The 27,991-nt window shown below is 40.9% G+C and overlaps 1 protein-coding gene across 17 annotated transcripts; it reads right to left on the bottom strand.

The window, feature by feature from the left end:
* Positions 1–13: 13 nt before the first annotated feature.
* On the bottom strand, positions 14–27,989 carry mybpc1 (myosin binding protein C1). 17 transcript variants are annotated; one of them, XM_061029585.1, is made up of 33 exons: positions 27,708–27,989; positions 22,991–23,017; positions 21,017–21,088; positions 20,040–20,264; positions 19,059–19,106; positions 18,462–18,503; positions 17,263–17,304; positions 16,549–16,659; positions 15,545–15,693; positions 15,309–15,426; positions 15,171–15,222; positions 14,450–14,506; positions 11,879–12,045; positions 11,616–11,748; positions 9,777–9,785; positions 9,371–9,495; positions 9,159–9,264; positions 8,432–8,598; positions 8,154–8,319; positions 7,970–8,076; positions 7,751–7,887; positions 7,140–7,299; positions 6,762–7,055; positions 6,062–6,196; positions 5,485–5,652; positions 5,233–5,321; positions 4,958–5,153; positions 4,585–4,724; positions 4,339–4,498; positions 3,788–3,996; positions 2,999–3,185; positions 1,868–1,906; positions 14–835 (listed from the first exon to the last, which is right to left on the bottom strand). In XM_061029585.1, exons 1-32 carry the CDS (start codon positions 27,727–27,729, stop codon positions 1,887–1,889), a joined length of 3,840 nt encoding a protein of 1,279 aa, XP_060885568.1. In that variant the 5' UTR covers positions 27,730–27,989; the 3' UTR covers positions 14–835; positions 1,868–1,886. The 17 variants fall into 17 exon arrangements, with proteins under 17 accessions (XP_060885568.1, XP_060885562.1, XP_060885566.1 ...); XM_061029579.1 differs by lacking the exon at positions 1,868–1,906; XM_061029583.1 differs by lacking the exon at positions 1,868–1,906 and having other exon boundaries at positions 3,788–3,924; positions 27,708–27,988.
* Between the last annotated feature and the right edge of the window lie 2 nt (positions 27,990–27,991).

Raw genomic sequence — 27,991 nt, forward strand, 5'->3', positions numbered from 1 at the left:
ACCGACAACAACATAGAGTGCAATTTTTTTGTACATTAATTTTATTGTTCATGGGTGATGATTACTAAGGCATGCGCATGATTTATGAAACTTCAAGTCCAACATGAATCCAAAAAGCTTAGTTTGTCATGCTCTACAATCTACATCCCTCACTTTTTAGACACTGAATACCTTCACAGAAAAACTGTCGAAATGAACAAATGTTAATGTGAATTATCTTTGAAGGGTTTTACACATTCACTTATCCAACATATATCTGTGCTTGTTTCCCTTTTTTTGCCATTAATAAGTTCTTACACACCTTACAAACACCAAACTTTAGTTTACACATTCCCTTTTTCTCTTTTATAACCCAGAAATAAAACATCACTTTTAACAGACAGCCCCAACTATAAACATGTAAATACTGTACGTGTGTGTCACTGTTATATGTTTGTTTTTTTAAAATACTACATGTACTCAATAAAGACAGAACCAAAACACTGCTGACATGCTTCTGAGCTGAAACAGTCTTTAAAACACAAGTGGGTGACAAAGAAGAGGATTTGTTTTTTTTTTGGTAGCTAGCTCTAAAACTGCACACAGCATGCCACACCACGGAGCAGTACAACCCTTCCCGCCATCCCCCCCCCCCCAATCCGTCTTCAGGCCAGCGACCTCCGTAGGTGACAGAAAAAGGTCACTCGTGGCATCAGATGTCTGCAAAACTAAAGTGTCTCATTGCGTTCTGTCCAATTTTACTTCTCCTGCTCGACAATCTTATGCTCGTTGATGTACTTGTCAATCAGGTGGAGGGGCACTCCGCGTTGCATGAGTTCATAAAAGGTGAAGCCTCCTAAGGGGCAAGAGAAAAAAAAAACTCTTATCATAATATTGTTGGGAGAAGCAGAGGCAGATGTGGAGAGAGGAAGAAGAAGAGCAGGGGAGATACAGAGCAAGAGGGAGATCATTTGAACAAAGAGAATACAAAGACAAGAGGCCATGAGGAGAGAAGAAGAAGAAGAAGAGTTTGTATCTAAATCTGCTCAAGCTTGCAGAAGCAGAGGTTCCACTGATTACAATGCAGGTCTAACATTGATCACAAACCCAAGATTAATTAAGCAAAGGACTGCCCAGTCATCCTCAAGATGCTAACAGTTGTGAAATAAGCATTCAGCCATGCATTTGAAATTTCACTTAAAATAAGTAAATGTACTTGAACTATCAAAACACATTTTGCAAAGTGACATCATTTAGAGTTTTATTCACTATATTGCAGTGTTTCCCCGGGCCATTCTCATGATCAGAAAATATTTACTTGATTACATTTTCCCAAAACAGTCAGCTAATCAGGATCAGGATACAATTTTACATTCACACCACAACCCTGAGCTCCAAACACAACATGGAAACATTCAGTGTTAGTTCACTTTGCTTTGGCTGCTTTACATTTTTTTTTAACTTCAGCATTAAAAAAAGGCTTTGCAGATGTCATGTCAACATAGAATAACACTCAGTTCCCAGGCTCCAGAAGTGCTGCTCTGGATTTCTCAGCAAAGGTTAGAAAGTTTGCAAAACGTTTTACTTACCTTATCTTCGGCACAAACTACATGAGAGGTAGTCTTTGAATTCACACCATACCAAACATTGTGGCAGTCAAAAACAACATCCAACACAGGATTATTTAATTCAGCCAGCTGAGCAGAACTGAGGAATAATTTGGGCGGAAGCTGTCATGCCAGCCTTGTTTTAATAATGCCAGATTTCCCAAATTTGGGTCTAAGTAAGAAAAGCCAACTTCCGATTGAGAAAGCGAGGTTACAAGCTGGCTGAAAAATGCATAATGAATGACATAAGCTTCATATGCCAAAACCATATGAAAGCTTACCTTAGATGAGAACATACATTCACAATTCTTGAGTTTGGACTGGGGGAGAGAGAAGAGAAGAGGGGTAAACAAAATGTTTACATGGAGTTATATGTGTGTACCAGGGAATACAGTTGAGATATTACTGAACTCTTTTATATGAGGAGTTAACTGTGGGGCCACTGGAATCTGTGTAAAACAGTTTCAGACGACACAAAAACAACACAGCTCTGAAAGTTAAGACTGTGTGTCGAGGTGGCGTGTTGTGATGATGAACAGGATGGCTTGAACATGGGGGGGGATAAAACTTTACATGTGGTGGTGATGGGACATTTTCACCAGATATTATGTGCACCACACACAAATGAACAGATTATTATGTCACTATTTCTCTTCGTCTATTTTCTTAAAGTGGTTTACGTTTGCACCAGCTGTTAATAAATCAAATTTAGCCAATTTTGAAAAAACAAGACAATATCAAACCATTGCTCAAATAAGAAACCACCCATGCTTTTTTCCACATAGTTTTAAACAAATCAGCATGATCTGATATCTCACCCTCCAACTTTTAAGAAAACTATACAACTAATCCCGATACACATTTTCATTGTGTGTGGTTAGATATAGATAAAGACATTTAAACACAAATGTACTTATGTTTCTAAAGTCATTTGAATGTAAATGTTTAGCTGTTATTTTAAGCAGTTAGAGGCTTTTCCAGCTCATGATGCTACAGTTACTTCCTGTTATATTATTTATGCTTGGTAAGGACTATAGATTATTCTTAGTAACCGATTGTTACATTTCTAATATTTCTTAGATAAGTCTTAATGGTGCAACTCAGTTTGGTAAGTCATCAGATATAAGCTAGTTGTCAATTTATGAACAGCTGGTGAAACTTAACCATATACTTACTTGTCCACCGCCTATGTGGCCAGCCCTTCAGTAGACCGTAGCACAGTTCAAACACAACAGTAACCCTCAGTAAAGTTGGTTTCCCAAAGTCTACTTTGCCCTTTTCTCCATTTTTTTTAATCTTTCAGCAGAAACACTGCTAAGAAGCGGTTCCAAAGAAATTGAGAGAAACAAAAACTACAGTGGCTTTGGGAAACCAGATACAGTCATAGAGCTCGCCTTCTGTTCCGCACTGACCTTTGACTTCCAGCTTGCAGTCCACTTGGGCCTCTCCCAGGTCATTGATGGCCTTACAGGTGTACATGCCGCCATCATAGGGGCTGGGCTTCCTGATCTCCAGAGTACATACTCCCTGGTTGCTAAACATACGGTAGCGCGGGTCGTCAAGGATGGCTATCTTATTCTTCATCCAGATCACCTTGGGCTGTGGTCAGACAACAGATACGTCAAATTGCATGATGATCGTAATCCAGCAGGGGGGACGCCCTCTTAGTTATTATATTGGAGTCAACACCTTTCAAGCATTTTTTGAAACTAATGCATCTTGGATCATAATTCATACTTTTGACCAGAAATTCTATCAGTAATGATTACTCAATGTGATAACTGGTTCGATATGTAGATATTCCAAAGTAGGGCCTAAAACACCAATGGCTGAACCACTTTCAGCCAAATATTTAATTATTTGATTCTAATCCACTTCCTATTCTTAGTTATATTTGATCATTATTGAACCAAGACATTATTCTCTAAGCTATGACTGATGTTCAAAAGCTATACTTTGAGCCAAAATTGAACAAATTCTTTGTCAAATAAGTTTGATCAAGCTGCCTGAGTACAATATTTTTACAGTATCAACAGCCAAAATTAAAAAGTCCAGTTCTTTATAAAAAGCTGTCTTTAAACTGTTATTCTGGAATACAAGGAAGAGAATTGGTGCATGAAAATGCAAGCTCGTCAATTTGTATATTTACCTGCATTGTTTAATGAGTAATCTTTACTTTTACCTGGTGTCCTCCTACCTACCCTTGGGTTGGCACGGACGCTACAATTGAGTGTAGCGTTGTAGCCGGCAATGGCAAAAGTGTTGATCAGCGGCTGAGTGAATTTTGGCGCCTCCTTGAAGTCGCGGTCGTTAAACTCATGTGTTTTCAACTGCATGCCTGTGGGGGGAAGGGTAAAGGAATGGGGTTGTGCATGATACTGGTGCTGAGCGGTATCATGTGGGGAAATCCCTATGTGATGAGGGAAAGACAATGTGTTTTGGTTTGTCAACGGCTGAGTATACGACACCACTGTTCAAGGCCTGTCAGTCATTGCCCGACCCGTGTTAGCTTTGAAAGTGAGACTGTAAATACAGGCTCACTTCAGGGTGGAAAACATCACTGACAGTACCTTTCAGATAACACCTGTGAAAGACATGGTAGTAAAATGAAACGTGAACTTAATCGACATTTTCAACTTGTGAAATCTGTGTGATTTGTTCCAAAGTTTTCACTTTGGAAACATTTTCCCTCATCAGAACTGATAACAGCTAACACCAAACATTCACGCTGTTACAGACCAGTCAGGGTTACCTTCTTTGACGATGAGGGCACTCTTTTTGGTTACGGTGGCGGCTTCACTTAAGCCACACATGTTCTCTGAGTAAATCCTGAAGAAGTACTCGTTCCCTACTACCAGCTCTGTGATGGTGATGCAGGTGCGATGGTACTGCTCGATGCATGTGAACCATTCCTATAAAGCGAATTGAAGTGTGTCAATATTGAAAATGCATCATTTGCCAACTTCCTTGTTTATCATTTGTAAAGCTGATCTTTTACCATTGTCTTTTTGTCTGCTTTTTGAATGGTGTAGCCTGTAATTGGGGCGTTGCCGTTGTCTTTTGGAGGAGTCCAGACCAGAGCCACGTTACCTCCCCAGACATCTTCAATCGTCACACACTGAGGAGGCCCAGGTAGGTCTAACACACAGAAAACAGATCTTGAGTAAAACAATTAGGTCTTATTATCGTTTCAAGACTTAGAAGTAGCAATAACGCAAGTCAAATATTAAGGGGATGCTTTGTAGGTTTGTAGCTAGTTTGCAACACGCTACGGACGAGCCAATAAGTCCAAAGACTGCAACATATTTAAGACTTTTAACTTAAGAATATCAGGTACAGATACCCTGAGAAAGCAGAATCTGTTCACTTACCTACAATCTGTATGTCAATAATGGCTGTGTCCACATGGTTCTCAACCTGCACAGTCATCTCATACTTTCCAGAGTGGCTGCGTTCGGCTTTACGAATGAAGATGATGCTGTCACAGTCTGTGTTGCGGATACTGACGTGTGTAGGCTCGATGGGCTTGCCCTCTTTCAGCCAGGTGACCTTCGGCCTTGGTTTGCCCTGCATACATCACCAAAGAGTTTAATATTCTGCTCAGAGACGCAGTAGATATTCAGCATGGATTCAGAGGCTGCTTTACCATGAATGGCACTACGAGGTTCACAGCTTCACCAACTCTTCGAGTGTATGTCTGCTTCAAGTGTCGGGGGACTCGGATCTTGGGCGGTTCTGAGGAGGCGATAGAATGCAAAGATGTGTTTGTGAGAAATATCTAACAGTACATTTTTGCATCGTTTTTTTCCTTGTAAATGGTCAACTTCAAAGAAACCATAAAAGCTTCAAAGAATGATAAGAACAGAGAATCCTAGCAGCATTTTTTTTTAGAGCTCACCAATAACTTCTTTGACCAAGACGGCGTGCTGAAGGGTCCGTGGAGGGCTGGGTCCAGCAGCGTTGATGGCTCTAACTCGAACTAAAATTTTAGACCCTGGAGTCAGTCCAGTAATGGTGTACTTGGTCTTCTCTGTCAGCTCCTTGTTGGATACTACCCAATCATTACCTGTTGGGGAAAAAACACCCCTCCAATGAATTTGTACCTAGTTAAATGAAATGTATGTTCATTGTCTGTTTCTGATCCAAATAAAATGTTTGTGGACATAAATCTTAGAGGTTCATTGGACTTGGATTTTAAAATGTTTGGAATGGGCTTTAAAAATCTTTGTCACAATCTTTTTCAGACTGTAGGATTTAATTATTCAAGTGGTTACAACTTGTGAAATGTAAGCCTGGCAACATGAACTCATTTTAATACATATGTTTGTAGAGTCACTGTTTGTACTGTGCTGAAGCCCCCCCTCTTCCAACCGTGCCAGGGCCAAGGCAGTGTACCGGTACGGCGCTCCCACACTAGTCAAACATACAGGCCCCAGGTTGGGTAACAATGCTTTGAAGATTTGGGATTGTCTCACCTCCCTCTATGCAGTACTCCACCAAGTATCCATCCAGACCGGCTGCTCCGATGGTTTCTGGAGGACGCCACTTTACAGTCACAGTGTCGTCAGTGACATCGTCAACTACCAGCATGGTGGGCTCACTGGTCACAGCTGAGTGGGGATAAAGGTTTTAGATATCAGTAGTATCATCATTACTCAATTGTTCTCCAACAAGGAGTATGAACCACAGCGGAAAACATCCATTTTGGCAAGTCAGGAACATGGGAGCAAGGCGCCTCATTCTCTGACTCGTATGCTATCAATCTCCATTTCAGTTCTCATTAGGCCCTGCTCCTGCCTTCTATTCTTGTATTCTGAATCATATCTTACTCCTATTGAACCCTCTGACAGACCTGATCTCCTAAACCTCTAATCCGCAGATGATTTGGCAGCCATTATAAAGACATATTTAATATCCTCTAAAGCTCTTGCGTGTCTAGTGGAGGTCACAGTCAGAATGCTTGGGATGGTGGGGTCTAGGGAGGAACAGCTGTGTCGCCGGGGTACCAAGGGCAGATCACACACGCACTATCAGAGGTCAATTCTTAGAAATATCCTGCGCTATTGTTGTTGTTTGATAAACTGAAGCTTTGTTAAAGATTTCCTGAACAGTATTGGCAGTAACAGTTCACAGGCCAGGTCGGTGGCTGCTCATGGAGATTTTTGGGCTACTCACCGAGGGGAGTAAAGGCTTTGGATGGTTCACTGGGCTTGGACACACCAATGGCATTGACTGCAAAGATCCGCACTTCATATGGAACTCCTTCAATCATCTTCTTGGGTTCGAATGATGTTTCTTTTATCAGGTCAAAGTTCAGTCTCATCCATCTGGAGCTTTGTTTCTTCTTTCTTTCAATGAAGTAACCTAACATTGGTGAACCTCCATCATATTTTGGTGGTTCCCACGTCATAGAGCACCAATCTCCGCCCACCACTGGGACCAGTGGAGCCTCTGGAGGGTCAGGGATGTCTGCAAACAACACAAAACAACCATGTTTGTTATTCTATAAACAGATTACAGTGTGTTCTTTTGTTGTGTTTTGTGATCACTTACCAACAACCTTGATTTTGACACTGGCTGTGGCCTCACCAGCCTCATTTTGCAGGACTATCTTGTAGTTACCCGAGTCCTCCCGCTCTGTGATGTCAATTGTCAGGCTCGTCTGGTCACCGTAGGTTTCAGCTCGGACTCGATGGCCAGACTCAAGAATTACCTATGGCAAACAGGGTGAAAAAATAGGATTCATGGCTTAAACATGACCAAAATATTTTCTGATTGTCACAGGAAAACTAAAACACAATTTCTTTCTTAAAAAAACATTATTGTCTACCATATAGCATGAATGAGCCACAGTGTTGTACTATAAGCAATACTCAATGGAGCACCAAATGCGCATAATCCAGAGCTGAAAATAGTCCCCAACAAATGGACAGTTTAATCCTGTTTGAGCAACAGTGGATAAACAGTCAGTGCCCAGCTGTTTAAGACATAGTTTAGCCTTTTTTTTAACCAACATTGCATACATGTGACCAATGTTTAAAGATTTTTGTCTTAACTAAAAAAAACCTTGGGCTTTGGCCTGAGAGCCTGAAACAGAAAAGGGAAGTGAGAAGGTAATGTGTCTCTTTTGCCATTACTAATCTTTTAAAAGATTTGAAGCTCACCCGTTCTCCCTTCATCCACACAACCCTAGGTGCTGGCTCTCCACTGATGGGGATCTCCAAGCGTAGTTTGTTTCCTGCCACTATGGTGACCATGTTGTCCGGGAAGTTCAAACTATCCAAGTGCACTCTTGGTGGGTCTGCAGAAAGTTCAATCACATAACTTAAGAAATTCTACATGTTGTCTAAATGGTTTAATAAATGAAAGCATCAATTGTGTACCAATGATGTGGATTTTTGCTGAGAGGCTCTGTGAATATCCCTCAGGTACAAAAGTGTAATCTCCTGAATCATGAAGGGAGCTGGATTCAATTTCAAGACGATGGACCCTGAAAAATCAATATGACGCTAGTTAGCACCTGTGTAGTTGGTTCTGATGAACTTGAGCTCAAGAGGAGTTGCATACTTATTTCTGTGTATGATTGTGATGCGGTCGTTGGGCTGGATCAGCTGTCCATTCCTGTACCAACGACCTGGGACATTGCCTGGGTAAATCTCACAGTGCAGCTTCAGGGGTTGACCCAGCATCACTTTCATATCCTGTAGGTCCTGGTAGATCTTCAATGGTTTCACTAATTTCGAGTTAGGAAAGGGTATAGACCAGTGTAGAACAATTAACAGTGATTCTTTTGAAAAGCACCTAAACTAGCAGAAATAATGAGAAAAGACAGGAACGATACATACAGTCAACCTGTACATGAGCCTCAGATGTGCCGCCAGAAGCCATGATGGAGTACGTCCCAGTGTCCTCCCTGGAGGCATCATCAATTACCAAGAAGTGTTTTGTTCCTTCACTCTTAACTCGGTATCTGGAGCGCACTCCTGTTGGAACCTCAACACCGTTCTTCATCCTAAAGGAGTAAAAACCATTTGAAATGCAACCTTTTGTTGGTATTAATGGGCTATCAACAGCTAAACATAGACCCAAGTATATCGTTGTTACATCAATTACATCAATCGGTACCTTGTTACATTAATAAGCATTAACATTTCCCTGCTGCTGGACTCATAAAGGACCATCGTATTGTACCTAATCATAAGTATTTTATTGGTTCTTTTGTTAGGTGGCCTTGATATCTTTCATATCATATTATTTTGTCCGGATCGTATGGTACCCTGCCATAATTTGTTGTCTGTATTGTAGAGTAACATTGTATTTGATCACATCCTCTTTTCATGTGGTATTATGTGACATATTACAGTATCGTAATTTATCCCATCCAATTGTTTCATATCGTCCAGATTCTATCGTACCATATCTTGTCTTTTCTTATCTTGTCATATCGAGTTCGTAATTGTCTCCTGACTAAGTGACACAAAGTCAAAATGCATTTTGCAGGTGGAAAGAGAGTGTGTTAGGAGGATATCAAAGTTTGCTTGCTTGCAGGTTTTTGAGTCTTTAAAGTCTTACCATTTGACTTGAGCACCCTCCTCTGACACTTCACACTCCAGCTCGATCCTCTCATTAACCGTGGTCTTCACAGGCTCGACACCTTTGACAATCTTAACTGGCAACTCTGCAAGACAAGAGGGGGAGAAGAAGCTGAACTACAGTAACAAATCGTCTTTGTCATAAATAGTTCTTTATCATTTAAATAAAGGTCAACAGTTAAATCGAGATACCTTTCACAAACAGCTCCGTAGCACATTTCTCGTCTCCTGCAGCTACGGAATAAGCTGCATCGTCATTCACGGAGCAGTTGTTGATGACCATTATCCTTTGTGTGCCTTTATGCTCAAAAATATACCTAGACAGGGAGTCCATTAGTCACATCACTGGTCACCAAAGCTAGGTATGAGTCAAAATACTGCAGTCCTAAGATATGAATGATAATAGAAAACAACCCCAAAACACATTCTTAAGGTCATACAGTTCACTTTTTATATTATAAAGAATTGCTCTATCCTTATTATACTCAACATGCATCAAAAGCACTTCAAAAACCCGAGGTTCAGAGTAGAAAGAGGAGCGGGGTCACAGCAAACTCTGACATGGAGAAAAGATGACTGTTTGGATGGGTTGACTTACTTCCGTTGACTAAAGGTCAGCAGAGGAGCCAGAATGGGGCCGGAGCACAGGGAGTGTACAGGAAGTGATTATGGCAGACAGGAAGGAGCACCATGATATGACAGACAGACAAAGACAGAGAGAAATCATGCCAAGAGGGGTAAATGTAGTCGACAATAGGGTCAAAAGAGAAAGAGAGAGAGTGTGTTTGACAGCGAAGTCTTCGCTACAGGAAGCCTTGCGGCCAGGAATGCCAAAGGAGACCACAACCAGAAAACAGCAATAACCTCCCAGATGGCTTTAACTTTGAATGGCTTTGAACAGAAGTTTCAGCGCATGTTTGTAAGTTAAGACCTTCAACTGAATATTAATATCAACGGCGTCTCCATCTACAGTACGTCCGTTGTACTAAAGTGAGGCCAAAATACCCCCATGACGGGCGCTGACTCCTAGACGACTGGTGCTCTGTCCATCTTAATATACAGTTCATGGTTAAGACATAGTTCTAATCCAGTTTACAACAGTACATGATTGTTATCACAACATATACTCTTTTTCTTTCCCAGTCAACGAAACGAAAAGTTTCATAATTTGGTATTATTATCATAAAGCAAATAACTCTATTTAGATTCATAGATGCCCTATCATGGCCTTATATACGCTAGGTGTGCATACTGACAAAATGATTATAATTGTGTGGCTGAGCTAAACCTGTTTTGAATTCATTTTTCGCCACATATAGTGTTAAAAGAAAAAAAACATTATATATATTATGAATATATAATATACATAAAGAGAAACTTATTTATACAGGTAAGACAAAGTCCTGTTTCCATCCTCCTGATGAATGTGCTAAATATCCTTTTTTTTGTTGTTGTTGTTTTGGTATCCACCAAATGCTAAAGGAAATTGATGTCCCTTTTTTAAACAGCCAGTGGTTTACTTTGTCCATAGGTTGATGTTGGAAAGGCAGACTATTGGTGCTCTCTTGCTGCTTTTGCACAAACTTGGACAAGTTGATGGACTGAACCATAGAACCAAAGTTGTGGTTGAGCTGCTTTCATTGTCTATTCATGAGTATACGGTTTAGCATCAGTAAGGCTTCAGATTTGCACTAAAAATACTTCCCATAACCTTTATAGCCATTGTAGATCCAACCCACCCAAATAAGTTAAACCTTTACGATAACATATTGTTTTTGAAAAGAGTAATAATTTACTTTATCTGTATTTGATTTTTACATTTAGCATCTATTTAGTTGGTTTCAAAGCCAGACTTAGTTAAAGACCTGTGAAGGAGGTACCACCTTTTTCCTGTACGGAGGAGGACATATACAATAGTTAATGGCAATTAAAGTCAACAGTCTACATCATACACCACATTTACAGCCAAATGTACTGTAGCTATGGGGATGTTTATGAAGTCCTAAATGTTCACAGTGTTCCTGAAATGTTTGTGTGAGACTGTAGGGGACTGATTTGGGCCACATTAGAGTTGAGAGCATTGTGTTTGTTCATTAGAAATGGTTCAGAGGACTTAACCGGCTGCACATGAGAAAGAAAGCAATATTAAACTGTGTGCCTGATGTATGGATACATTAAAGTACTGTCACACTAAGCCACTTTCTATGTGCACATTTGTGTAAATATAGGTCTATGTTGCATATGATTTGTAGCTTTAACATGTTGAACCATTGTGTTTTTCATTGATGACAAAATGAAAACACAATATACCAGACAACTGGTAAAGAATGGCAATACCACAAATGAAACGCATTTTCAGGGTTAAAATGATTTTCATTTGTGCAGTGTTGAAGGGGAGACGACAGACAATAGGACTGAAGAAAAAGTAGTCACATACTTGGGACTGGGTCTGATTTCCTGTCCGTTCTTGTACCACTTCAGATCAACTGTCGGGTCGGCCAGATCGACCACCAAGCGGATCTTTCCACCTTTGTCCACCTGATATGCTGGTTCCAGTTTCTTTGCGAAAGCTTTGAAAAGAAAAGCATCAAAACCAAAGACAAGATTTCCCATTTGACCACAGATTCACCTTCTAAATTTCCCTAGAATGCAACTTTTGCTAAGTAGCACATCAAAAAATGTTGGCGACTACTGATTCACCTTCGCTTTTCTTCTCCTGTTTTGGGATCTTCTTCATCCTCCTCAGCAGACCCCTCAGATCTGTGATGCCGTACATAAAGGCAATCTTCTCATACTGATCTGGTCTAGCGTTCTTTAGGATGTCCCACACATCGACATCAGGTGTTTCGTCCTCCTGTTTTGGCTCCCTAGTGGTGCCAGGTATGAGGGAACATTGTAAGGGTAGGAGTCATAGACAGGGGGTTTTGCAACGTGTCTTGAGGAACAACACATTAACCTCTAAAAAGTGGAACTTATTGAACCATTGGTAGGTTAAGCAAATCCGCATTTAGGTGTCAATATTTCATTTTCATTTCTTTGTGAAATTTGATTTGCGTGTCCTATTTCCTTGCAGTGCATTCCTCAGGACATGTCACACAAAGGAATGGGCGTTTTGAGCTGTAGACTTGTGTGTTTGCATCAGCTCTGGAGACAAATATGAACACTAAATGAGTAGAAGCACTAATCAGTTAAAACCAAATGTCCTAGTATTTGCTTAGAGGGTTAATCATGTGTGGACGTTATTGCTTATGTGTCACCAGTGTCTAATTAGAGGTGTTTGATACAGAAACTTTATGCAAGAATAAGGACAGCTAGTCAAAGTAGTTATTTTTCAATAAAACACAATTTACGAGAACCCGACCGATTAATCGACCAACCGATAATATCGGCCGATATAAGCATATCCTGTGACTATCGGTATCGGAAAATAATGGTTTAACTACCATTGCAGAGATTTTTTAAAAATGCCAACAAAATGTGAAAGTCTTGAAAGTCATTAGATATTGTCTTCTGGTAAATCGTTATTGTTCTGATGTTAGCCACTTGGTTAAAACTAAATCAACCGAGTATTTCTAACATCTTTCATACATGTTTTTAATTAGGAAGGAAACTGAGAGATATTATGAGAAAATCTTTGAACTAAGTCTGACTGTTATAATATTCAAATATTTAGGGTTGCCATTAAACCATAACAATGGTCGATAATTGGCGTTTCTTGCATGCTTTGATGGATGAATGGAGGCTGAATGAAGAAGAAGAAATGGTTTCGACACTGTTACAGGAAAAGAGGGTTTGATCTGTCATGTCCGACTGAAATATCACACAAGCAGGTTCAAAAGTAATCCAGTTTCTTAAAATGTTTATATGCAGCATGCAGGAGTTTAGCAGTAAACTGAAAACAAATAATTTTTCCATCATTTTCCTCATCAGAAGTGGCCCATCCCTTTGTTGTTGGTTTGAGTGATCACTTCAGAAATGCTCCGACAATGTTAGATAATGAAAATGTCTCTCGGACATGTTAGGTTTGTGAGAAAGCGGTTAAAAACACGTCGCCTTTGACATGAATGTATCCATTACTGTAAATACAGAACATTCAGTCAGCCCTTTCCTTTGAAAGACATTTTTTCCAAAATGTCAGAAAGGTTGGAGGTAAATAGCGTCAAGTTTTACTCTATTCAGTGTTTGTATTTCTCATGTGTTTATTTTCAGGCAATTACAGAGAAAGCTGAAATAAACATGGTTGTATTTGCCTTGTATTTCTAGACTGAAATAAAACGACAATGCAGCGATAACACTATTTTACAGCATCATTTCTTCACGGCCCCTGAGCACGTCATTAATGATCCAAAATGGTGCCTCGTAATGGTGCCGTTTTACTTCACCATTTACGATTCCAGGCCCATTTTCATCGTTAATGTTTGCTCACAGTTCAGTCAGGAATGCTGCCTTCAAATGAAGTGTTACCGTACTACAGTAGGCCAACACTCTTGCTCGTCCAGTTCCTAAAGCTACACGTCATGCTGGGGATTCTACAGGATTACTCACCCGCAGTAAGGTCTAACCGTTTAAAAACCTATTGGTTTCTCTCTACTAACCTTTGATTTCTGAATATATAGGGGAGAGAAGAGACAAGCCGACAGTAAATGTGTAATGTAGCTGTTGAACAGTGTCGCTGCCTAGGACTATTTTTGCTCCCACTAAAACACTGCACTGTATTCTCTAAAACATGTGTAATGGTGTTTATTTTGAGCTAGCTAGGTAGCTTTGGTATAGCACAGAGGTTTTCAAACTGCACAGGGAGATTTAGGAGAAAAGTTCAGAAACATGAGACAAAGAAAGTGCCCGATGGCGGTGCTACTTTCGGCAAAATTCGCACTCCATAGAGTTATACTGTCAAATCTGGCAACAAATACATTATACCAATCATATAAAGTTGTGTTTATTCAATTTGGAACAAGCCATAGAAGCATCAGACTAAAAGAAATCCAGAGTATGTAACTTGCAAACAGAAAATGCTAATGGATATTTTGGGTGCCTGTAAATGGTTCCAATTCACCTAAAATGTAAAAAAAAAAAAGTACAGCCTATGAGCTGAAAACCTCTGGTGTGGTATAATATTGTGTCTCTAGGTATTTGCTTTTCACTCTTACAGTAACCTACAATGAAGAGTTCAGAATATCTGAAAGAATTAGAAAAGAAGCACATCCAAAAATGAGCTTAAAAATACTGAAAAGGACAAAAATCCACTCAGGGTGGGGATGTGATTCTCACCTATGTTTAAGGAGACCACTAAAGTCAAGCTCTCCTGCATCTTCTTGTCCTTCACTGCTGTTGTTAACAAGGAGAGATTAATAAAGATTCAATCAGATGTAAAACAGTTACACTATGAAACAATGCTAATAGAGCAACACAAAGCAAATGCTCAGAAGTCAATCGTTTGATTAGCTTTAAGCTAACACACGATTGGTTCTTACACAAGTTCCCTTCCATTTTTTTTTTTTTGTCTTTTCCAGATAAAAACTCAAAACAAGGTGTTTTGTGTAAGACACTTCACGAGAGGTCCCAGGCAATATTGCCGTAGTAATGTTGAAGCAACATTACTAAGCAGCAACGTTGATGAACCGGGATGCTTTGCATTGCTACCTGGACACATTGTTGGGGGATTTAAAAGGCAAGAGTTGGCCTTTGATTACAGATTGAGTCGGTTGGTTGATTTGTAATTACCTTCAAAAAAAGGTTAATGACATTATCACAACCATCTTGTCACACTTACTGTGCTATAGCTCCAAGATTAAATGTTTATTGCACTTTTATTTGTTCCACTTAATCTTTTATTAGTATCAAAAATTCGTCAGAGATCCTAAGTTCTGACGTCCAAACATTTTTTAGCTGATGGGAAAATAGGAAATACTGTACTGCTGCATACTGAATTCATATATTGCTGACTCCTTCGCAATATCAACATGTCTGCAGCACACACTCCTTTCTTTACCTTCTTTTGAAAGCCGATCGAATATCAATATTCTGTGAGCCGGTTTCAGCCTCTGTAAGACAGTAACAACACACATACGCTCTGTATTCTGTGGCGATATTGGAATGAATCGAACGCACTTCGGCAATTTCAACAAACCTTTCACTTCCAAGTCAAAGGAACAGCTGTCAAACTTGTCCTTGTAGGTGACTTCACACCTGTAGTTTCCAGCATAGTTTTCTTTGGCTTTGATGATATGCATCTCAAATGTGTGGATCTACCAGGGGATGATACACAAGTATGGATATAAAACCGCCATAAGCATGTAACTGTTAGTTGTTGCTCAGGCAGGTATAGGGGGGGCTGGGACGGTTGGGTGCTTAGCTGGACGATACCTTGGTCTGGCGGTCAAAGGTCTCTTTCAGCTGTAAGTGCTTTCCTGTCTTGCTGGCCAGATCCATCCATTTTCCTTTAAACCACTTGACAGTTGGTTTGCGGAGGAGATCTTTAGCCTCCACCTTGGCAACAAAGGATATATCTCCACCTTAAATCAAACAGTCCAAAAGTCCCATCAATCAACTATTAACTCTACACCACATTTGGTTAGTAAACACACATGCACATTCTTTATTGTATAAACGGCCTTTACATGTATTTTGATATGGTTAATCTACTGCTGTTCTTAGACTTTTCTTATCAAACATTTCATGGAATTTGCTGATTGTCTTCATTGCAGATTTAGATTGGAAGATCAATACTGCCCTCTAAAACCGAGAGTGCAGATAAGGCTAGTACCTTTAGTTTAAAGACTGTATAAGGTGGTAAAATAGCTAGCTTGGCTCTCTCCTGATATTTTCCATACTTACAGCAGTAAAGCGTACATTTTAATGCATCTTTTTTTATCGACAAAACTGAAGCATAAAAACAAAGTGTGGTTTTAAAGTGAGGTAATGGGATATGCTTTGTTAGTTTGTGACCATTAGAGGTTTTGGTGAAAGAGTTTTGTAACTTTCCTAGCCAGAGCTAGGCTAATGTCGTCCCTTACGCAAACCTAATCCAACTTTACCTAACCTTACTTAACCAGCTTAACTAAGCTAGTCTAACATCCTCTTGATTTAGCTAAGTATTTACTATAAAGGAAAGAGTGGCACCAAGCTTCTAAACAAATTTTGGACATGAAAGCCAATAGTCATTTTTCTAGGTCCTATTGGATCTTTTTCCAGATGACCTCTTACCAAACAATCAACAAACAAATTCCAAAGCGGAAAACTGGTTGAATGTTTAATGTTAAAAACGCGGTGGACAACTTTATAGCTCCGTACATTTACATTTATGCACATATGATATATACTGTCACTGTATATATCTGTTAACTCCTCCTCGTTCTGCGTTTACTCACCCACAGGCATAGAGGCGCTCTGGGGACTCTCTATCAGCAGGGTGGACCGTGGTGGGGTATCAATAGGCTTGTCCAGGTCCTCGGGGGCCTGGCCCTCTCCCAGTGACCACACTGGTCAGTTAGGAGAAACACATACATGACACAGGGCTCTACATTTTCATTGTGCAGGAAAGAAAAAACAACATTACAGTTGAGGAATTCGCACACCCACCTTTCACTTTTGATCTGAATGTTTTAGCCTTACTGTACCAGAGGAGAGTAATACAGACACACTGACACAGTTTCTCACATTCAGCAATCACAACTCATACAGCAGCAGAATTTAAGCATTTAGCAACATGGAAAGCATGAAAAAGACAACATGAAACACAAAAAGGACACGGTATTTCCATTTCCAGCAACTCTTTGTTTCGGGCATTTCTTCATTTTCCGGAGCTCCAGTCTTAAGTGCGATCAGAGTTCTGAAAGCCCCATTTTGTCCATGTGTGTAGTGAGGATGACACAAGAGGTCAGGGCTATGATTTGTCCGATAAACACGTCGATTTCATCTTGCGGATTATATTCCTGGGATAAATTGATTTGGATTATGCTAACAAACTACTGACCAGCAATGACGGAAAAATGGGAAACTGGTTCAGCCATTCCTCCTTGACTGAATGAAAAAATGAACATAGTTACCACATGAGTCTCATTTTTAGATTTCTATTTTATTACCTGAGTCCTTTCTCCCCATTTCTGGCAAAGGGACGCTATCATCTAAACAAAGACAGAGAGAAATTTACAGCATATTGTGAAAAATAGTACTGTAAAGTCCACTGAAGCAAGCACACACTCATAGAAAGTAAAAGCAACAACAGATATTTTGAGGAATTCTGAATCCAAGTTCTGATTTTTTTTAAAAATGCCATGGTTTTTCTTTTGTGTGTTAAACTTGATATGACTGTTAGGACGAGCAGATAACTGATCAGAATTCCAAATGTAACCACATAAATTATAATTTATGTGTACAGAAAACAAAAAAGCGTGATTGTGTAACCAATTGACTGTATATTAATATGGACAGCCCCCCTCTTTCTCCTTTGTTGTACAAAAGTGAAGCCAAAAGATTGCGGGACAGGTGCTCATATATGGCTGTTGGAACCGCTAAATTAACGTTTCCGCTAAATGACGTACACATTATTACCGCTTAAACGTCAAATATCCCTTAGGTCGGTATAGTCAACAGCAGGACAAATTCAGGTGTTGGTTTGGAACAGAAACTCAACGTTTCGGAAAATTATAATATAATATATATATAATGATAGATTTAATTTTGTTTTCTCTCACCTTTCGTCCTCTATTGTCAACAGAGCTGTTGATCATGTCGTTACATTCGCTCAAAATATTTTGGCCTCACTCACAGGCAGCTGTTTCTCCGTCCATTCCAAGATTTATTTTTGGGCTTTTCTTTTGCCTTTAATGGAGAGATAGGACAGTGGATAGAGTTGGAAATCAGGGAGAGAGAGAGTGGGGAATGACATGCGGGAAAGGAGCCACAGGCTGGATTCGAACCTGAACCGTCCGCTTTGAGGACTACAGCCTCCATACACAGGGCGCGCACACTAACCAATGCACCACCAGCGCCGTCCATTTTAATACACAGTCTTTGGTCTAACCCCAGTCTAGCAAGTCTAACAAGCATCAAGATGTATTGTATGGCATGGTGTATGCTAGTATGTTAGCATGGATAATTTGAACATTGTAATTTTCTTCTATTGAAAAGCTAACTTCTAAAAACACACAAAAAAAAAATCGAGAAATAAACATGTCTTCAACATGTTTTCTACATTCAGACGGTCCTTTTTTTTTGTAATTTCGAGTAAACTACTGGTTTGGTTTTAAAATGGTGGTAGGATTTAACGGAGGGATCTTACTAGGCAGCTCAATTGAGAGTTTCTTGAGTGTATTGGCCTCTTCTGTGAAAAAAGAACAATTAAGATTGAGGTTATTAAGGAAACAACTACTTTTTTTTATGGCTTGGTCTTTTATAGAGTCAAATGATCAAATGCAGGGAAATAAGGATAAAAATAAAATAACTGAAGATACTCTGACATTTTGGGTAAATTCACCAATTTGCTGTCATACTCAGATCTAAATTAGAAGAGCAAATGTTTATGTTCAGAAACAGTGGTGACAGCATTTAGCCTAGCTTAGCATTAGTATTAAATGCAGAGGGTTAGTTAGCTTAGCCTTATCATTCTGTGAACTTCAAATCCACATTACAAACCAAAGAGCTTAATTGACAAATGAATAAAACGCTATATTTTACAATTCTTCGATCTCGTATTAACACCACAATGACCAACCATCAATTTGCCGTACTTTTAGCTCAAGAGTACTTTAGCAACCTTTCAAAACACTAAGGAGGCCATTGGAGTTAAGTCAGACCAGACTCATGATGAACTGTCCTCAATGGGTGGTGTGAAGAGGAATACATTAGGAAAGTAGTGAGGGTTGTTATGGATACCAACCTGGTCGGGGTGTTGGGGATGGGGTAGTGGCTGCAGCATCATCCTCATCTGGAATAAAGGCGTCATTGACAAATAGACCCACCTATCAAAAAGCTCCACTGGCAAGGCCAACAAGACACAAGACTGGCAGGCCGACAAGGCCGTCGAACACATGCTGGACAAGACTTGAATGAATGGAACATGACATGCAGCTTTTAGATTTGAGGAATGAGATCAAAATCGTTGACTTTGCGCTCTGTAAGACCTTGAATACCGTATGTCTGGTTGATTAAAAGTGTGGGGTCATGAAGGCTTTATGCTCACATGGCGCAAGCTTCTCAAGCTGCAGAAACAAAAGCACAAGCTCACTTGTCTTCATACACACACTGGTGTAACATAAAATCCAACTTCATTAGCAGCTTGCAACTCGTATTTGCAGGAGATGCTCATGAGCAAGCCAGCGTAGCTATCAAGCGTAATGTGTGTGTTTTTCTTTTTGCCTTTCACATTCATTGTTTCTGAATTATTGGATGAAGAATTTAGTTTGCCGACTCACCTTGCTAACACTTTGCATCACTGTCAGATTGCCATTTCAGAATCTAATGAGTACTTCCATCTATTAGTCCATATTAGTTCTTATTCCTTTGGATGTCTGAAGGCTGCATCATAATATCCAAAGGTGCAAGTAGTTTTTTTTTTCTTTGACGCCTGCATGCAAATTAAGCCGAACAAGCAAAGACAGAGAAAAACATCAATGCATGGCTTCAACTAATAATTGGAGTCCATAGCACCTTAGCAGAGATGTAAATAATGTTTGAGGTTTCAACTCAGAAATATCACTATTTCAGATAAAAAATTAAGTTTTCTGCCATGCTGCTGAGCCATGAAAACGACTTGTAGGACGATCAGGGCTTGTTTCAGTAGCATTTTAAAAAACCAAAGGGGTAAGCGTGCATCGTCAGAGAGACATGGGACCGATTCATGTTTAAAAGACATACTTACCAGGAGGTCGGGGAGAGCAAGGGCCCTCTCCCTTTTCAGTAGTGTTACCGGACTCTGCTTGCTCTTTCACCCCAACCTCGACAGGCTGTGGCTGATTTGAGCCGTTCTCAGCCGGACCGGGCTCCTGAGCCGCCACAGCCTGAACTGGCTCAGGCTCTGCAGGCTCTGCATGCTCTGGTTGCGTCCCATCAGTCTCTACTGGCTCTTGCCCCTCTGCTACTGCTTCTGTACAGCAGACAAAGCGCCAGGCTGGAGCAGCAAGCATCAAGCACAACAGCCTTGCAAGACAATGCTTGCGCAAACTGGGCATGTATAAATAGCGAAATGACCAGATAGCCACAATGCTGATTGGTGACATTTAAATAAGGAATAATATTTTGAAAAAGCCCATTTGTGCCATTTTCATTTTGATGGACAGTTCCATGCTTTGGGCATGTGCATCAATTCAGCATCTATCTGATCATTGCATATCTATACAGTGAAGTTCTTAAGGAGGCAGGGATGTCCCGACTCAGCAAGTATGAATTGATCTGATTTCTTGCAGAGTTCAATTTAGACAGATGGCCTTTCATTACATGCAACAGAGTCAGTGAAAACCCAACTTCCTTAATACCTCTATAGCCTCCTGAATGATGATTCAATAGTTACACAAATACAATGAAAGCCACAGCAGAAGTTAGTTACAGCTCCTAGTCCTTAGGCAAATGCATGTTAAACAATGCAGGCATGGGGATGTGTGCACTGTAGCGGTGTGTTTGCCTAAAAGCTAACCTTATTAACCTTAACTTTATTTTGTGTGAGCATACATACAGTGTGATTTGGAATCATACCTGTGCAAGAAAAGTGCAGTTTCAGGCCGAGTGAATTAAGTAAAAAAAAAAAATTGTGTCAGCACACACCAAACGAACACGTGATTTGAGTTTGATGTGCAAAAGAGTGAAACATTCTGACCCAAGTGTGGGAGGGGGGTTACCCACCTGGGGGTGGAGAAACCTCCAGGGAAATCTCGGGGAGGGGCAGGACACCATTACTGTCTGGGGCAACACTCTCTGAGCAAGTGACAAATATAGTTGTGGATGGAACAGCTGCTTTTTTTAAAAAGCACAAAGCTTCTGCATATGCAATGCCTCTCTCGATCTCGCACTCAAACAAACGCACATGAAACACACACGAACAGGTTTTAACTCGTACAACAGAGACTCACTCACCTCCTCCAATTCACACATTATCAGAAGATATCATATTTTTCAGAAGATACTCTGATTTCATACAACAAAGACATCCTGTACTGTACTCTACTGTACTGTAGTGTAGTGCTATTCACTGAACAAATGTGCTGTTAATATGTCAAGATTAGAATTGCACACTAACATAAAATAGTACCAAGGCCAGATGTCACCTCGTACTTTTTACTTCCATCAAGGCGTTGTGGTGCTTTCACTGTGGGTACTTAGGCATCAACAAGTAGGATTTTCTATGTTGATTGTCGGGGCACCACCGCAACACTTGCTGAAAGTGTCGTGCATTGTCAGTCAATTGTTTGGCAGTCAATTTCTCACCTAAAGTATTGAACTTTTCTGCTTGCATCGGCATCGAAATTGCACTGAAAATGGCTTTACCGGATCGTGTAATGCAAGTACTCGATGCAATTAAATTGTATTATGCTTATTTTGTCATGACAGGTGTTGGATAATGCTGTTACTTAGACTTTTTTTGTGAGACCGGGTTGTTTGCTGTCCAGATTTTATTTAATCAGTTAATTCTTTAAAGATTGTCAGTCAGTACGTTTACATGCACAGTTAAGTCGAGCTACGGTTATAGACTGAGAAGGTCTTTTAATTGGACGACTGTCCGTACCCCAGTATAAAAGCAAAGGGGGGGAATAGATGTATTGATAGAAGTATATCTGACTCCACTGCTGTAATTGGCAATATGCGTCCTTTAAGCTAGCTATGGTTGGACCTTCCCCCGGTTGATCTATTCCGTAAACACCTTAATCAGACCTGGCCAAGGTGTTCTACATGTGTTTCAATAGTCCAGTTTTAGTTGGACTAACACAATAAATCAATTTCTTACCTTCATGTCAATGTACTGACTCAGTACCTTAACTGCTTTCCTTTTCAACATGTACTTAATGAAACTTGTGTTGTTCCTTTTGTGATTTGGGCTGAACACCTAAATACTTGTTTTGTAAGTAAAGTGTCATGTGTGATGGGTTACATTTTTTTTTTACTTACCTGCCTAACTCTGGAGATAATGCTGTTATTAATGAGCTAGTACACCACTGTCCTAAGCTACCACCAAAATGTGACCGGCATCTCCGTAAAAATCAGAAGAATGATTTTCTCTCACAAGCCATAGTTTTCAATACGACTGTTTCCAGTTAAACCCTTAAAAAAGCTGACACCGCCCCCCTGGCCATGTCGGAGCCTCAAGATGCTGCCGCTCCAAGGTCAAACCCCAGCCCCGGCAAAAAGCCAATTGCATGCCAGCACCTTGCTCACATGGGGCGACCAGGGCGGCCGAGGCGTCAGCTGAACCAACAGAGGGGGATCAGCTGGCTGGCTAGAGGAATGTCAGAGATGCTGACAGCTTGGTCTTCACTACAGATCGCTCTAGAGCATGGCAGCATGTCCATACTGCCGACTATTGGCTCCACGTTTACACTGCTGTGACACTGTGTTTGCGCATTGACGCCGAGTTCAGAGTTGTAACTGCACATTACATGTGTAGACATGCTCGGCTTTAACCTGTGAACCGCAGTGCAAACATGCTTTGTGCACAGAGGTATTCTCTTCCTGAAGACGACCATGTTGGTTTCTTCTCACATACTATACTGCCCTTGTTTTCAAGATCAATTTTGACACATGAATGTCTGCTCTTGTGCAGACATTGAGCAGCTCTGATCTGCTCGACAGGTGTAGGTAAGATGTGTAAAGTCGTCCACTCACCTTCTGGCTGGCCGTTTGGCGTCTCATCTAAAAAAAAAACAGAGACAAAAGCACATCACTGTTTATCATTATGAGGTTGCATGTCCTGCATTTAATCAGCTAAACAAACATTTCTTTGTGTTTGTGCACATTGACTTCTTCATTGATGTCCATTCTCAGCTAAGCCGTATCATCTTTGAGTGGGATGATCGGCTCCTCGTTCCCAGACACCATGTAGTCTTAACTGATTATGACGAAGGCCCCCATGAAACACCATTTGTTTGCCCTTTGCCTCGTCCAGACTTAACCAATGTTAGGAAGAAACGTGTCTTGAACCTGTAACAAGACTCAATGCAGGGCCTCAGCAGATCAAAGCATCCATATGACTCTTTGCATGCAATGACAGAGGTGAAAATATGACACTTATTTTGTTATCAGTGGGTTAGTGGAGCACGGGAGTCATGAGAGTCATAACGTGGCAGTTGCTACAGCCCAACTCAAGCAAGTGGTTGGGTCATGCTTAAGGAAATGGGATGTTTCATGTCAGAAAACTAAATCCATCATTAGACTTTAACACACGTACCCTGGTAATGGCGATTGAATGTACAGAATTCACACAGAAGCGATTTGGTGTTTATAAAGCAACTAGATTGTCCAATATCTCTCCGTATTTGGTACATGAAACCAAACTCTGCTGGAGTGGTACAACTTAAGTCAACTACTAATTTGGGGTTTTGCATGTGTGAGAAGAATGAGAATAGGAAAAACAACAAATACAGGGATTATCTACTAGTCTAAACCACGGAGAGTACGCGAGGAGAGACGGAGCAACAGTCGTCCTGGAGGGAAGCCAAATTAGTTGTAGGTCCCCCTGCTGACTGGCTGCAGTATTGGTCACATAAACGCTGCCTCCTCCATGTTAAGAGATGGGACATGTGCCAGACTATAACGCTAACAGACACGCAAAATACATTTTTGTCAAACCCAGATTCTGACATGGAAAAAAAAGTTATTATCGTGCCAATTTATATGCAGAGGTACCTCCGGGAATAAATCAAACAAAGAGACAAGAGAAACAAAAATTCAGCAGAAAAAAATGGGGACAACAATAACAATCAGTTGATAGGAAACAGATAAATTAAATCTCGTCATTTAAACCATTGGGAATGAGGTTACTCAAAGAATGGATCCAATAATTCTGTGTCTGCAGAAGGATTTTGTCCCTGTCCCCACCTCTACGATGCATATTAACTACTTCTGTACCCATGTAATTCAAGTCGCTCATGCTGCGATTATTACCGTTGATGAGTCTGGCCACTGATGATTTGTCATCATGATTCTATTACAGGTAATCCGACCTCTAACCTTAATGTCCTACTTTAAATTTTGGATGTGTGAAATGATTGCCTCTGATCAGGGATTTGCAATGTATACAATTATCACAAAGAGAATTCCCTTGAGGAGAGTGAGACGGAAAATGTTTGGGTTTCTTCGTCAGATCTGAGTTAAATAAGAGATTCGGTAAGTTATAAGACGTCGTTGTTATACGCTGTTAGGGGGTTATTGTGTTGGGTTTTTTAAAACTTTTGATTCCACAGTATGTCACCAGCATATGTCAGAGCCTGCTGCAGGGTATTATGGCTTCACTTTTGTACAGAAGGAGACACAATGTCCATCTTAATATACAGTCAATGGTCTATAGCCTGAGCCTAAAAGTTGCTTCTTAAACATTTTTACATTTAGAGAATCGTGAATCCTCAGTTTATCACTGCCAGCTGTTTGCAACCAATCTATGAATACTGCAGCTCTAATTTCCCACCTGTCCATTTGACTTTGCAGAGTTTTAAACAGCCCTAATCTCCCATTGCTTCTTACCTTCAGATAACTCTATTCGTAGTGATTCCCTCTGAGCATTCTCTGTCAAATTTAGCCCCACTCCCACCTCACTTCAGAACAATGCGCCATTGGCCACAGTCCTGTAGTGCCACATCATCGGCCCGAGAATTGCATCTCTGTCTCATCAACATGGAGATAATGAGACTGGAGAAAGGGTTTTGTTTTACCTCTGAGGACTCCCAGTGCAGCTGACAGGGTTGCAGGTATTTTCAGCTGTTGCCTCTGCTGGCGTGCAGACAGAAGGGCTCATTCAGACTTCAGTGTGAGCCAATCTGCCGGCAGCTTCATTTTCCTTATATAGATCTTTATTGCTTTAATAAACATAAGCCTTCATTAATGATGCTGTTGTTATGGTTCCTTATTTTTATCTGACCTCTTGGTTATGGTTGTTCTGGTCAGACAAGGACTTTAACAAGGAACTTCCATACAGCCTTAAGTGTCTGATGTAAGGGGAGAGCTGTACTTGGTTGCCTTGCCAATTACCAGCTGACAGGCCTTCCCCCTGTGTCTGACCATGGCTCCAATTTATGAGGGGGTATTGTGTAACTTAAAGCCTATAGAGGACAGAGCCGAGGGAGAGTGATGGGTCTTAGTGACAGTGAATATCATGAGGTGAAGACAAACTGAGTAGCAGTGAGGACAGTACTGTAAGGCGGAGGGCAGAGGGTCAGAGGTTTAATGGACGGGTGTCTGATCCATCATGAGGTGAGGGGTGGCGGGGAGAGATGTCTGTTTTGGCGCGCGGCACAGGGAGAGGCGGGAGGATTTGGGCGGCTGTGTAGGGAGATGGCGGGGAACAAGGGATGGGGATTAAAAGTGCGCTCATTCTGAACTATTCCAGGGACAAGAATCCAAGTCCCAAAAGATCTGCGGGCGACTCTGCCAGGCCCCGTCATCTCTGGTTGGAACTTTTTTGAAGGCTTGAGAGTGGGGTGTCTAAAACAACAGAGCTGGCCTCCTTCTCTTCAGCTGTTCAGACTCATTTTAAGAACAATACTTTTCTACCCTCATTTATCTGCTGCTCTGGGCTACGGAGCTATTTATGTAGCGGACTGGAATCTGCTGCCTCTTATTCCCCTCAGCTTTGTCTCTCAGGGGCTCATGGATGTTTATGGCATTGTATGATTACTTTGGGGGCACCATCAACAGTACTAAAGGGCATATTGATAAAGCTCAAGCTGGGCTTCACATTATTTCAGAAACTGGTGTGAACTTCTACTCTTTTTGACCACAAATGTTCCAACAAAATATTGGGATAACATTTAAATGTTCAGAATGGGATTTTGGGAGTTTGCGAGGTTTATCTTCCTCGCCATAACATTGCCAGTAAAATAGCTTTCCTGGTCTCGATATTATTGATGATGATGATGGTAATGACGATGGTTTTTGTTTGATAACGACGACTTATAAGATGGTTTCTATACTGATTAGAGCTCTCAAGAACTGCCCTCAATGTTGTGCTTTGCCTCTGGTCACTTCCTGTCAGCACCTGTGTGTCCAATCAGACTCAAAGCTGATCGTTTGCTCTTACTGACATTGTTCCCTTTTTTTCTAGACCCTTGCTTTTGTTGTACTTACTCTCTGATGTACGTCGCTTTGGATAAAAGCGTCTGCTAAGTGAATTGTAGAATTGTAGAAATCTCGGAAATGTCCAGCTTTTCGAAAGGCACAGGAAAGTCAACCTATTCAGGAAATAAAACGATGTAGCCTGAAATCACAATTCTGCCTCGAGGGAATTCACGACTTGCAAATTGTTCGGCATCCTTCTGTTTGGACAGGGAACCGAAAACCCGACAAAAGGCTGAAATAAAAACCTGCTAGGTTAATGCAACAGCGTCGCCTCGTCCGAGACAGACATACAAGAAATAGATGTCTCATGTAGGGATTATTGTTTCCATGCGCATATCATGTTGAGTGTGTCCGGAACTGCCAAGACAGATCAGTGGACCGCTGGAGGATAATGAGTATATAAACAACTTGTATCAGCGCTCATTAGGAAGGCATCCAAGATCCCAACAAAATGTTCCATTTTCTCTACATGGTCATGTCTGGGTTGACAGCAGACCCCCAACGAGCCGAGCTAATGGGGAGGGTGGGGGTAATACCATATCGTAATGACAGACATGGGCGGATTAGAAGGGGAATGTTGATGGACACGGTGGTACAGATGAGTGAAGCTATGGTGTGGAGGAGAGATCCAACATGAGGGGTGGGACAAGGCATGCTTTATGTTGAACATGAAGCTGACTTTTCGGCAGGTGGAAGGTTTAAAGGATCCCATCAATCATACAGAAGACAAACACAAATCAAACACTCAGTTCATGACACATCACATCATCCTCCACAGGTCTTTACTCTTGTCCGACAAGGCACTCATCAACATTCCTTATCTACGACTCATCGTCGTGTCTTTCTCCAGCCGGATCACTGGGAACAATCCAGTGTGCCAACCCCCTCTGGCAACAATAGTATCTGCCCATAAACCTCAAATCTTCTCCTGCCCTCTGGGATGGTCGAAACGCATGCATCAGTAATACAATACCACTGCGAAAGTCACTTTGAGGATTCCTATGATGAAGCTGGCAGATGAGCTTTAAAACGATGGAGATTTCTGACTTTACTCCCCTCAAACAAAGACAGCAAACCATCACTCATGGAATAATAACAGAACTGTTGAATTCTAATCAGCCAAAAGTATAAAAACTGGAATGTTTGCCATCAATTAATACAATTAGTCAGTGCAGAAAGGTTATTTTTGGATCTTTTGTGGTGGTTGTTACATGGTTTGTTGTTACTGCTAGAGGCAACATTATATTCCCATCTTTACGATAAACATTCCTACCTTTCTTTGTGGGCTCTGGCATCTTGAGCCGTGTCCCAAGAAAACCTTCGAGGAGTCAAAAGGTGCAGGTAGGTAGCTGCCTTCAGAGTTATGTGACCCTGCAGGAGGCCAGGTAAGAAGAAGACCAGGAGGGAGGTGATGAGAGGACAGTAGAAGAGCAAAAAAAAAAAGAAAAATCTCTGGGACCCCTTGGACCAGAGTGATGGGAGATGAGGAGGGCACGGGGATACCGTTTGGAAAAATCTCAGTGGGGGAAGAGTGGAGGTACCGGTGACAGATCCTGG

This window comes from Labrus mixtus, chromosome 22 (assembly GCF_963584025.1).
Source record: "Labrus mixtus chromosome 22, fLabMix1.1, whole genome shotgun sequence".
In the NCBI taxonomy this organism is placed as follows: Eukaryota; Metazoa; Chordata; class Actinopteri; order Labriformes; family Labridae; genus Labrus; species Labrus mixtus.

Excerpts from the sequence above, each read along its gene's own strand:
- mybpc1 (XM_061029579.1), bottom strand. The coding sequence starts at position 27,729 with ATGCCAGAGCCCACAAAGAAAG. Across the intron at positions 20,265-21,016 it reads GGAGGTTTCTCCACCCCCAG|AAGCAGTAGCAGAGGGGCAA; the intron begins GTGGGTAACCCC and ends TCTGCTGTACAG. Across the intron at positions 4,725-4,957 it reads TATTGACATACAGATTGTAG|ACCTACCTGGGCCTCCTCAG; the intron begins GTAAGTGAACAG and ends TCTGTGTGTTAG.